Source organism: Sparus aurata, chromosome 23, assembly GCF_900880675.1.
Source record: "Sparus aurata chromosome 23, fSpaAur1.1, whole genome shotgun sequence".
NCBI lineage: Eukaryota > Metazoa > Chordata > Actinopteri > Spariformes > Sparidae > Sparus > Sparus aurata.
In genome coordinates, this window is record NC_044209.1 from 21479946 (window position 1) to 21492549 (window position 12604).

The window sequence follows — 12604 nt, forward strand, 5'->3', positions numbered from 1 at the left end:
GAGCTCAATCAGAAGGAACGTGCCAATGCGGCTGCCTTTCCACTGTCTCCAGGGCAATGCCAGTGTTTACCCAGTTATTAATATCAAACCACCACACGCTGCCTATCAGAGAGACACGAGGGAGAGTGACGATAGAGAGAGACAGAGGAACATCAGGTCAGAGGGGGTTAAGGAGGAAAATATAGCCAGAAGAGGGATGAGATTAGAGAACGTCAGCTACTGGCAGAAGTAATCATTTGTACGTTAGGTTGAGTAAATTGAAGATTTAGAGAGTAAATGAGAAGAGGAGGTGATTCGGCGCATCCATTAAAGCTCTGTACACTAACAAGGGAACAGTGCGCTCTGTGTCGAGAACAAACACAGGAGGTGGAGCATGAAAGATTAACGAGAGATGTAAAGTGGTGAAGTGGGGATTGTTGGAACACTGTCACAGTATGTATGTATCCAGTGATGGGTGACAGATATCCAGCTATTTAATTTAGCCTGTCTGGCAGCTTTTTTCTCTATCATGTTGATCCCCAAAGTGTATTATTTTCCATAATGATCCGTTGCTTTCAATGTTTTTCATTCATATTTACATTTATTATCACTTTATGTCATTGTTTAGGTTACAAGCCCTTTTTGCTGGGGTGATAGCTGTACCATTTTCTATTTGTTGTATCATTTTTTGTCCTGTCCACAACCAGCTATCCCCAGGGATCAATACAGTCTAATTCAATCTGTTACACAGTGTTATACAGTGATGCACCTGCCCAAAGCTGCGAGGTAGTGTTACTAGATTTATAACACTTCCCTCCAGCTCAGCTTAGCTATAACTGTCTGGTCAGTATCCCTGTTCGTAAGGTTACATTAAGCTTTGATTGCTCACTCAGGTTTATTCTATTCATCTTATCTTAATCTTAACTATAACTGCGTCACAAACCCTTCCCCAGCCTCCAGTTATATTTTTAATAATAATATGTTCATGTTGCATCCAAAAGAAAACAGTGACAGAGGAGTGAGAAGCAGCTCAACTTTTATTAGTAAAAATAAATATCTAGGAAAAACATTTCAACGTCATTGCACACATTTCATATTCATATACAGCACCACGTATTCTCAGATAATACAGAGTCTCTTTCTCTAGCAGATATGTAGATATATGAGCCGCCACTCGGCTACGGAGGCAGATCAGTTAATACTCAGTAAAGAATAGTTTATTAGTTTTCCTAAGTTTCTCATTTGGTGTCAGCTGGCACACACACACACACACACACACACAAAGAGGGAAACACACACTCTCACATATGTACAGCTGCCGTGTGTGATTACGCCAGAGCATTCTGTACTCTTCACAGAGATCAGAGGCTGTCAAGGGCTTGCTGAGGCCTGGAAGTTGACCAACTCAACAGCATGTTCCGCCGACCCTTCACCCCTCCTCTCCCCCTCTGACTCTCCCTCTTTCTTTCCATCCCTCTTTACATTTTAAAACCTGTCACTTCCTTTGGCACATCGTTTTCCATCGACGTCACGTTCTGCGTCATCGCACACCTTTTACAATGCTTTTTTGCGTGGATTCCAACGATTAGTAAATCTAATAACCTTAAGAACACTTGCATTTACCTTACGAGCATATTTGCAGTTTGTTATAAAAATAAAGGCGAAAGTGATTCCGCCGAGAGATCAGCAGACATGGTGAGAACAGCCGGCCAGCACAGGCAGAGATCAGCTGAGAACACACACCCTGCCTCTCCATCACGATGCCTTCAAATAACCATTTCTATACCACTCAGCAACAACAATGACAAAGTGTGACATTTACCTGGTGCTGTGCTCACTAAGAAACACAGATAGTGCTAAAGATCTACTGAATTTATATATTTTGCTGGATGTCACTACAGATAAATCTATATACACCTTGTCATGCTCTTTTCCTGACACACTCTGCTTAGTCCTTTCACCCTCTTCGTTTTGTTTTTCACCCTCTCTGGGCCTCTTGGGATATGGAGCGACCCAGGGCTTGGGGTTTGGCGAACTCCATGAGGGTTGGCTTGACCGGGGGGAGGTCCCTCGTGATCTCGTCCACGGTCTTCTTGTCGGGACAGGCTCCGTCTGGTTTGGGGAAGGGCCGCAGGTCCTCCTCGGTGTGTGGGGCTCCTCGTCCGAGCCTGACGCCAAGCTCGGCAGGGACAAAGATGGGCAGGGGGAGGGTGTGTCTCTTTGGCAGCAGCTGGTGCTCCCTCACCCCTCTTTCCACGGTGCCCACTCTGAAGACACCAGAGGGGCAGGTCTGTGTCAGTGAGCGGGCCTGCCACTGCCGGGAGAGAGTCTCCCTACGAGAGGTGTCATTCATGTTCATTGTCTGCCTGCGGGAATCAGAGAAAAGTTGGATTAAGAAACAATGGGAGCAGTCACTTTTGATTTAGCTACTTAATTAGACTTTAAGTGCATTTTAATGTGAGAACAGATCCATTAGAATCTGCAGAGTAAATGAGCAAGTACGTCTCAAATATTAGATTTTAAATCGCTGACAGGATATCATAAGTAGACATAAAACTTTTCTCTTCTTGGCCTGCGAGCTCTTACCTGTCCTGAGGTTGAGTCTTGAGACTGACACTATGCCAGTCAGCACTGTAGCTCTCCCTCTGAGCCTTGTTCTCCTCCCGTACGGTGCAGGCCAGCTCAGCTCCAACCACCACACCGTTACGCTTCTCCACGACGGTACAGATTGGCATCATCTTGGCTGTGGGAAGATCTGTCTCAGATGTGTCGCCTTCGATGGGTCTTGTTGATCAGTCTGACTGTGATGAGGCTGTTTGTTCAGGAAACAGAGATGCTCCAGCTGGCTGTATCTCCTGGCTTCCAGTGTCTCTCTTTGTGCTGCCTATGTCTGGGCTTGGATCTGTCCACGACTTTTATAGGCGTTCTGTTGCTATTTCTGATCCATGTTGTCACTCTACAATCAGTGTGCACTGACATCTGACACCGAGTGCACCGTGTCTCATTCCCAGAAAGCTGGAAGCCACTCAGAGGAGGGGTTAGGGGTAATTGGGAAGAAAATCCCCTGATTCTCAAATTGTATACCCGCTCACCTCTGTAATCCCTCAGCCCAACACTTTCCACTTCAGCTGGGGTCTTAGAGGGGAGAGTACCATGGGGGACACTCTGTATCGAGATTATATAAACATGTAGACACACATAAACAGGTTTAGTCGCCAGAGAGGAATCTTAATAAGGTTTTGGTCTTGATGTACACGAAGCAGCAAGACACAGTGCTAATGTGGAAGGATAACAATGATGCAGGAGTTTTAAATATGTATGGACCATGAATAACACATCTGTCATTTGGAGATGAAAGGTAATAAGCTAGACTACTTCGGGGAGCATCCTGCTGAGTTTTAGATCAAAATACGGCTCAGAAGGAGTATATACAACAGCTGTGCTTTGTTATAGCATCAGACCCCCTCATTAAATGCCATTACAGTGTGCTGCCTCGCAGTAGCAGTGGAGCGCCATCCCCAGTGATTCATTAGCTCAGTGACAGAGCGACATGCGAGCCATAATCAACTCAGGTTACAGACCGTGAAACGCACTCACACGGCCGGTCCCTGTCTCTGACTCATTCATCCACATCAGGTACTCATCACCCGATAACAGATATCAGATAACACGCACACAGCAAACAGTTTCTGACAAGAAGCCTGATCATCAGTATCTTTGAAAGTTCCACGTGTAGTAATAGAGAGAGTATGTAATCTGCTAAATCTGTGCTAAATGATGACATTAAATCTATAGCAGTTTGAAATGACTGACATTCCTTTCCACTGACGTCTCGTGTCTTATTCTGTGCTAATACACGTCTGCCTATCAAGCACGGCCATATTTCAGTATCCTCACGGTAACTTCTCAGCACGGTGGCATTACATACGTAAATTACTGCTCCGGGTCACAGAGAGAAAGGAAAACAAGAACACCTCAGGCATCCCTGGGGTCATGCCTTCCTTTATGTTATGACACCATGGCAACCATGAAATGCCATTTCAGAAACCCGGTAAGTCCAAAGTCCTTCAGTGTCGAGATCATATCTTTTTAGAATCAACTTGAGCCTGAGCAAGTTAACTGTAGATAACTAAAACTAAAATTAATGTAGCTCATGGAAATGAAAATAAAAACTACAGGCTTTAGAAAAACTAACTGAACTAACTGAAACAACATTGTGTACTTACATAAAATGATACAATAAAATAAGACTATACAAGAAATGTATCCTGTCAAACACCTCAGTATTCTAATTTTGAAAGCATTAAACTCATGCTGAAGTTAATGGACTCTCAAACTAAATCGTAGGCTGGGGGGCAGTGGCCTTTACAAATAGTTGTGTTCATATTGTATTTTTTGAAAGTTTCTGAAACATCTTGACAAATAACCATGTATCATAATAATAATGATATTAAAAACTCAAACTAATGCTGAAATGAATATAAACTATAACTGAACAAGCAAACCCACCCTGTAAACTAACTGAATTGAAAAAAATAAAAATAACAACTGAAGAGAAAAACTATAATAACCCTGACTCCTGACTCAATGATCGAATCGTAAATTAGAGGAGACAGGCAGATTGATGCCTTTAAATTTTCCTTTCTGCCCTAATTCAGAGTATTCACCAGCTAAAACTGCCAGAGAACAGCAGATGACTTTCACCTCATCGCTGTTTTCCGGTGAGTCATGCTATAATAATGAAGCCAGGGTTGTGTAGTCTGTAAAGGTGAACGGTGATGAGGTGAGCCCTGTCACAGCGATCAACCCTTTAGTCCTCATCCCTCCACTGCACCAAGCCAGGCTCGGCCAGGAAGAACTTTGTGTTGCGTAACAACACTGCCACAGCTGCTGGGAAGTGACATTTAAATGAGCTGTCACCGGAAAAGAGATGGGGAGTGGGAGGGAGGGAGAGAGGGAGGACAAGGGCAATAGCAGGCCTGTCAAGAGGTGGTAAATAAAGCAAAATATTGTGAGAGTGCAAGTTTGAGTAAATCAGATTTTCTTTTGTGACAGGGGAATAAATTAAGGAGGACAGAGAAGAGCCTCCTACACAGGCCACCCTGACACAGTGTCTTTCCTGAGCAGTTGAAAGAATATGATTGACAATTAACTTTCTACTGATCCTTGCATTCACTATATTTCAACTTGACTCCAGTGGAATTCAAAACTCTCCCATTTTTACAACTTGGAACTCGCCCACTGAACATTTACTCAGCTCCAAAATTATCGATGTCACGTCAAAGAACCAGAACAAATTGCTACATTGGCCCCTAGCTTCAGAGGAGAGAAGTGAGTGAATCAAATGTAGTTTTGATTGATACAAGTGTGTTTGTGCGTGCGCATATTATACCCACAATTTTCTCCACAGGGGTCTTCAACAGTTCAAGCTCAAGGAAGGATCAATAGAGACTGTTCGTGACCAGACTTCAGACTTGAAAGCTCTACATTTTTGAGACGTTCTATGTTGTTTTACTATCTATGTTGTTGGTTAGCCTGTTGAACTTGGAGTAGGCATGTTGCATAGCTAATGTGGCCAGCGTCTATGACTCCCCCAGGCTGGTGAGATGCTGCAGGGTGAAGGTTGGAGGTTTAATATTGACTGACAGCCAGTAGAAACTTTGAACATTAAGTCTCAGTTGAATCCAACTGAATAAAAAGTACTGTAGGAGGAAACTGTTTTTTTCATGTTGCATTTTCTAGAACTTTAGACTGCTAGCTTAGCTAGCATTAGCTTTGTTATTAAATCAAAGCCAATTCTTCTCCATGAACCTCACTGATGTGTGTAGGTTGTTGCTGTACGTACATTTAGTTAATAAGTATTCATGCCCTGAAGGTAACATTATTATAGCTAGTGAGAAAAAGAAATTCGATTCTGCATGTCCAAGTGTCCTTCGGCAAGGTATTGAATCTCAAACTGCTCCTGATGTGCTGGCCACCACCATCAGTGTATGAATTACTAAATAAAGATTCTGCTTCTTAAAGTTGTGTAAATGTTTGGTTGCACCACAGATCAGATTCATCTTCACTGCTGTAGCATAAAGTCCAAATCAAACAAATTATTTTTGCAGAAAATGACATTTTGAACTTACTGTGGTTTAACAGAGAAAAACATTATTCTTAATGCAGCTTTATTACTGTGTAGCACTCATGCCCAGTTGTCTTCAAACACTTGGCTACACAATAGTGTATGGCTAAAAATAGCTGATGTTACCAACGACAAAAGGTGCATAAACAGACAAATACTAACAACGACGTTATAAGCCTAACAAACACATGATAACTAAATTTAGATTTAAAAAGCCTGTATAATTAGCGCCTCCTCCTCCTCCAAGTTTTCCCATCTTTCAAAATGATGGGCTGCGCCAATCGATATTTTTGGAATATTTAAACCTACTAAGGTTAATGTGTGAGATTTAAGTTTCAACTTCTGCCTCTGCAGGAACTATTTCAGGTGGTGCAACCCTTAAAATGCTAAACTCTATTCTATGTTAGAAATTTGTCTCAAACGAGGCTACGTTGAGCCTAATGCATAGCTGGTGCAATCGATTACTGAATTTTGATTTTCCTATCAATCAACAGCCGATTGGTTGAAGAGTAGGTAGAATTTCATATACAGATTTTCTTTGGTTGACTGCAGCCCTGCAGACCAGCACCACGGGGTCAAATGTTACCAGCTATTTGCGTGTTTGCCAGTGTGCCAGCAGGCTGGTGCCGTGTTCGAACATGTGCCCTCAGCAGAGTGTTTCTCTTACATAACAATAACAACAACAAGAAGCAGCTGACCACCAAAACACCATCATCACCATCCATCTTGCAACCCGGCCTGGTCCCAGCGGGATGGTTAGACACCAGACAGGATTTGCAGTATGCCTGCAGATCGGGGCGTAAGCCAGCCATGGGTACACAGCCGACGGGCCACGTGAGTGCATAGGAACAGACTGAAGAAGACACTCACTACAAAGGAATGTTTCTCTCGTGCCAGTTTCCGTAGAATCACTGCTCAAATCTCACTTGACTTCAGTGCAGCAAATTCTATGTACGTTTCAGTTTGCAGATAGTCATGCAAATCCATCTTTTATTCTTTGTCTTTTGTGTAACTCTGAATAGCTGGAAACTTCTCTTGGGGCAGCTCCAGGGAAAAGCTTCACACAAGCATGTGACAGTGTACACGTAACAGGCATCAGGCTGCAGCTTTATTTCATCACAAACTGGACACCAGAACACACGCACACATACAAATTGCCGTTAGTTGAGAAACCTTTCACATTTTCAATAAAGTCCTGGAGTGAGAACACACCCTTGTGCATCACCTGAAAGACACTACATACACACACACACACACAAACTCTCACACACACCACCCATTTAGAAGTTCAAACATACTGTACCAACTACATTTCCATCTGCTACTTTCCAAACATTTTAAAGCCAAATGAAAGGTTGAATGAGTTAAAAGTATCAATTACACAAACACACACTGCATTTTTTTCTTCAGCGTTGATGCGATCATGTGATTGAATAAAGTGAGTGCTGATAATCATAGGACAAAATATAAAGAGGCTCTGCTCAAAGGAACATCACTACCCTCAAGGTTCACAACAGCTGAACAATGAACAGGGTTGAACAAGAACTTGATTACATTTTATGGTAGACAAGGAAAAATTAGACTCCGGCAGTTAACAGACAGTTAACACCTCTATAAAATTTACCTGTGAATCTGCCAAACCCCCTTTAGAGTCTGACTACAGAACACAGAATAAGAATCAAGAAAGAAAAGAGAAATCTTTCAGCTTAAAACGCCCAGGAAGCAACAGCAACACTGTAAGAGACAACAGACACTTAAAGGTAAGAGCAATGCGAGGCTGTCATCCAGGTCTCCAGGGTTGATGACTACTGCCCCCTGCCTTGTGTCTATTATTATTGCAGCTAGTCGATCTTAGGATCTGTCACTCAAGTTTCCATCTTCTCTCTCGCTCTCATCCTCCTCGTCCTCCTCGTTATCTTCATTTCCTTTTCCGTTCATGCTGGCCTCTACCCTGGCCAGCAGCAGTGGTAGGTTTATAGCAAGGCCTGTGGGTTCCTCATCAGAGTCATCCCTTGGGGGATAGAAGCGCTTTGCCTTTGCCACAAAATCATCAGCTATATCAAGGTACAGGAGACGATCCTATGAAGTGGTAAAGAAGGAGCAGAAGAAGTGAGCTTGACAACGAAATGTGATTACTGATTACATTTCTCCTGAAATTTCATTTTCATTTTTCATGTTTTGTTGTAAAACCGCGTAAATTTTTTTCCCATTCAGTTTTGCATGTGAACAAATACATTTCCTCCATTTATTTATATTTTTCACAGAAAATGTTTTTAATTCTCTGGAAAAATAGATTTTTTTTTTCTCCCAATTTTATTTTATTTTTTTCTCCTGCAAACTTTTTTTGTCCATAAGATTGTTTTTTATTTCTCTACTGAAATACTTTTGTCTTTTTTGTAAAACCCAGAATTTTTGTTTCCACTCGGTTTCGCACATGAAAGAAAAAATGTCTCCTGAATTCTTTTTGTTTTTTTCTGATGACATTTTCTTTTCTCCCAAAATCCTTTTTTTTCATGTTTTGTTGTAAAACCGTGCAAATCTTTTTTCCATTAGGTTTTATTTCTTCGGGAAATACATTTTTTTTATTTCTGGAAAAGTAAACTTTTAAAATTTCTCAGAAAAAAACTTTTTCTGTTTTCTCCCGAAATTTTTTGTCTTTGTTTTTTTGTAAAATGAGTGATTTTCTCCTGAAAACCTTTGTTTTTTTTCTCCCGTGTGGAACATTAAATATGTTTTTCTTGAAAAAATTAACACGGTTTCACACTTTAAAACATTTTTTTTCCCTCTGAATTTTTGTTTCTTCTCCCGACATTGTTTTTTGTTTATTTCCCTGACTATTTATACATTTAGTTTTTTGTAAAACTGAGTGAAATCTTTTATGTTTCACACATGAAAAATACATTTTCACTTGGTTTTACACATGAATTCTTCTGACAATAGAAATTCCCAGAAAAAGTATTGATTTTCCCCATAACGGTTTTTGTTTAACAACTCCAAAAAGATTTACACTGGCTTTGCACATAACATTTTTTCAGATTTTCCTGCCAAAAGACTCTCAAGAGAGATAGTGATAATTTAGTAGAATACTTGCAGCATGTTAAATCAGCCATCATTAATAAAAATCTGCATCCACAAACCAGCGTGTATTGTGTTTTGACATATTGTTTTGGAGTTACAGCATATGCCAGAAGGACCGACAATGAATAAAGTAGCAGTATAGATGTGTGCAAAAATGGCCTTTTAAAACAGTCCTCTTTTTTGTCTTATAGCAGAAGACCAATCAGTCCATTATTCACGGGTCTTAAGACCGTGGCGGAAACGCAGTCAACAGCCTGCTCAATTAACCTTTCAGTTTGTTGAAATATTCCTGGGACTAAAACTTCAGAAGACTTTGGGTGAAATTGTGCTTGAGGCTATTGATATTTAGCCGTGATCGGAGTCATAGATTCTTACTTGAACAAACCTCATTCAGATAAAGGACCATTGAGTCAGAAAGACTTGATAAACATATTCAACTAAACATCCCCTCTGCCCCTGAACTCCCTCTGCTCATGGGGGGGAGAAGGAGGATAACATGTTGACACAAGCATAAGTTTTTGGATTGCTAAGAAGGGGGAAATCCAAAAGCAGTACAATAGAGTACTTTTAGCCACATTACATTCTGTGTGAACATCTAAAAAGAATTCCCTATAAATTCATCCTGATTTTCATGCCCCTCATCTTATCGGTACAAGTAAACAAGACAAGTATGAGACTGCCCCAAAGGATTGAGGAAGGCCTTCATTTTAGCCTCGAGCACTGGGATGGAGTAAGAACGCCCACATTTTGGTCATGGTTATGGTATGACTTATGTATGACCTAATCTCCAGGTCACAGTAGGGACACTTCACTAAGGGATAAGAGCATCAGGTCATTCAGCTAGAGTTCATTATAACATCGATCCCCTCTGACAAACCCCTGCTCTCACCAGGATGAATAGATATCTTTCCGGTGGTGGTTCGTTGGTGAAGAAGATGGAAGTCTCACTGTGGAGCATATTGAGCATGGCACGTGCTGCTGGGGCATTACGCATGCGGTCATGTGAGGCTCCTGCAGACACTGTCAGCAGCGACTCTGCCTCCGCCATAAAACCTAGGAAAGAAGGCAAACCATTTCTGGTTACTCTGTACGTGTGTAGACGAGACAATCTGTCCCACATCTCATCTGTCCGGTGTTACCTAAGTTCTCCAGGATGGTCTGCCATTTGTCTCTGACTTCTCGACGTGTGTCTCTCATGGCCTCAATGTCGACACTTAAACGGCGATAGCCCTAAACAAGAAAAGGAAAAAGCTTTCATGAGTGATTTTCTTTCAGGCCATTGAGATTTCTTGTTAAGAGACGAGACTCTGCTGGCCCACTCTCTTGTAATTGGATGATGTTCATCATTGTCATGCTGACTCATAGTTGGTTTAAAGAGCTCATCGTAATAACTTTATACAGCCTAAGACGACTTATCATGAATATATTATGTCTTTTGCAGTTTATGAGTTAAAATTTAAGCCACTTTTGCACCAGTTAGAATCACCTAGAGTTTTTTTTAAACTTTAAGTTAACATGACATACCGTGGATACAAATTCACATACCGTGGATCCCATGCGGGTCTTGTTCCTGGCCTGCAGCAGGCTGTAAAGGACTCGGTCGTCCTCTCTCTCCGAGTGGCTCGGGTCTCCCGGCGTACTCCACAGGTTGGTCTCCTCATCGCGACGCTTCTGGACTTCACGGTTAAAGTACTCCAACGGATCCTGACTGTGGTAGGCCCAGAAGCACAGTCAACACACTTTAATACAGTGATTGTACATGCTACATTTTTGAAAGTCCCTTTCTGACACTATAAAAAACATTTTCTGAGGATTATATTCTTCTCTTGGTGTTAAGTGTAACTGATATGTGGATGATAGCTATACTTCTGTATTAAGGAGAAGAGTCTTCTTACGGTACTAAAGGCTGCTTCTCATCTTCATCGTCTTCGTCAGCGGCACAGCAGCAGCAGCAGCAGAACTGCATGAACCTCTTAAAGGCTGAACCCATCTGTTAAGAACAGAGTCACTGGGTAATAGGTGTTCACAATGGCAGATAGTCCAGACAAGAGCTGTGTCTCAGTTCTTGGAATAGCGGGAACAACTTCCTCCGTTCTTCAGGCAATAATGAAGTGGAGTCAAGTGGTCAATCTTGTCTGAAAAGTATGAACACAGCTGGTTTTCTTTAACTCCAATGCTCCTGCTGTCGCCGTTGCTGCTCAGAGGAGATTCCTTAGAAAGAGGACCTTATTCACAGCCTATATTTCAGAAAAAGATGTAAGAAAACACCTGTCACAACAATCGAGGTCGACAAAGATGACTCTTGTTAATCTGCTGTCACTCTCAGGGGAATAGCATCTGATAAAAACTAATCACAGAGAACAACAGGTCAAAAAAGTTACAAAACACTGATCCCCAAACTCTACCTAATTTTCAGCTTCCTATTTCTCCGGATGCCGCTCCACTAAAATAACTTTGTCCTCCTGATCAGTGGCCCGAGCCCGTCAGGGTAGAGGAGCTCAGCCCAAGTACTGGTCCTTCGGATCAGCCTCACATGAAGGACAATGAGAACAGTGAGACGCCTGCTCTCCCATCAGTTTAAAAAGAAAACACACATATTCACACGCCCATAGCCTCAGAAGACAGTCACAGCACAATCATGTGAGCTGCTGCATCTCTTGGCCTTAGCATTGTGTTTTGCCCGGAGGACAACACATCCCCTCCTCTGATTACACACTCTGTATCAAATCTACCACGGCTGTCTTGATTTAAGGATTATTCAATTTCACTATATGTGGTTACTGATTTTACTTAAGCATGAATCTGCAAGAATGTGGTGAAATGAGGATCTCTGAAGGGATTGATTTGAATTTCTGATTTCTCAGATGACTTTACATCCAAGAAGTTTCAAAAAGGAACTTATAATGCTAGAATACAATATGATCATGATGAGGATGACACCGATAAAGCCAGCCTTATTTTAGATAACATTTATGTTTAGAGAGGTCAGCTGTGCCCCTTATTATTCTTTTACAATAGTAAGGCTGTCAGACATGTGACATAGGCTCAAGTCACAGGATATCATTGTTCATGACATAACACCCCAGGATACAATGGCGGAAAATTATGTTTATCTCTACCCGACCGGAATCAGGATATAAATACAGCACATACTGTACACAGAGGATGTAAAGGAGGTAACATGTTTCGTGGACTCCACCTGACTTTCCATCAGAATGATGAGGGGACGAGTTGATTGTGGATACATTTACATTTTTTAGGTGAACTCATCCTTTTAAGATTATTGTTAAGTTGTAAAATATCCAGCCTCCGTTACGTTTCCTTGTCACAAATGTCTCATAATCACATTGGAGTGATTAAAAATTGTGTTTTTCATGAGTGATTTTTAAATGTTTTTATCCATAATATCGATCTGGCTTT

General features: G+C 41.5%; 2 protein-coding genes across 3 annotated transcripts; both read right to left on the reverse strand.

Moving 5' to 3' along the window:
• Positions 1-995: 995 nt before the first annotated feature.
• tcap (titin-cap (telethonin)) lies at positions 996-2892 on the reverse strand. Its single transcript, XM_030406493.1, has 2 exons — positions 2566-2892; positions 996-2345 (listed from the first exon to the last, which is right to left on the reverse strand). The coding sequence occupies exons 1-2, from the start codon at positions 2715-2717 to the stop codon at positions 1958-1960; spliced, it is 540 nt and encodes a 179-aa protein (XP_030262353.1). The 5' UTR covers positions 2718-2892; the 3' UTR covers positions 996-1957.
• Positions 2893-7186: 4294 nt separating this feature from the next.
• On the reverse strand, positions 7187-11743 carry LOC115575038 (melanoregulin). Of its 2 annotated transcripts, none has more exons than XM_030406807.1 (6): positions 11590-11743; positions 11080-11421; positions 10730-10892; positions 10324-10414; positions 10074-10237; positions 7187-8185 (listed from the first exon to the last, which is right to left on the reverse strand). In XM_030406807.1, exons 2-6 carry the CDS (start codon positions 11172-11174, stop codon positions 7958-7960), a joined length of 741 nt encoding a protein of 246 aa, XP_030262667.1. In that variant the 5' UTR covers positions 11175-11421; positions 11590-11743; the 3' UTR covers positions 7187-7957. The 2 variants fall into 2 exon arrangements, with proteins under 2 accessions (XP_030262667.1, XP_030262668.1); XM_030406808.1 differs by having other exon boundaries at positions 11080-11174; positions 11590-11736.
• Positions 11744-12604: the final 861 nt, after the last annotated feature.

What these genes read in the sequence shown, in the direction of transcription:
- tcap (XM_030406493.1), bottom strand. Translation starts at nt 2,717, where the DNA reads ATGATGCCAATCTGTACCGTCGTGGAGAAGCGTAACGGTGTGGTGGTT. An exon ending in AAGACTCAACCTCAGGACAG is followed by an intron (nt 2,346 to 2,565) that starts GTAAGAGCTCGC and finishes TGATTCCCGCAG; the next exon opens with GCAGACAATGAACATGAATG.
- LOC115575038 (XM_030406807.1), bottom strand. Translation starts at nt 11,174, where the DNA reads ATGGGTTCAGCCTTTAAGAGGTTCATGCAGTTCTGCTGCTGCTGCTGC. An exon ending in GAGAAGCAGCCTTTAGTACC is followed by an intron (nt 10,893 to 11,079) that starts GTAAGAAGACTC and finishes GGCCTACCACAG; the next exon opens with TCAGGATCCGTTGGAGTACT. An exon ending in GACCATCCTGGAGAACTTAG is followed by an intron (nt 10,238 to 10,323) that starts GTAACACCGGAC and finishes CTTCTTTCCTAG; the next exon opens with GTTTTATGGCGGAGGCAGAG.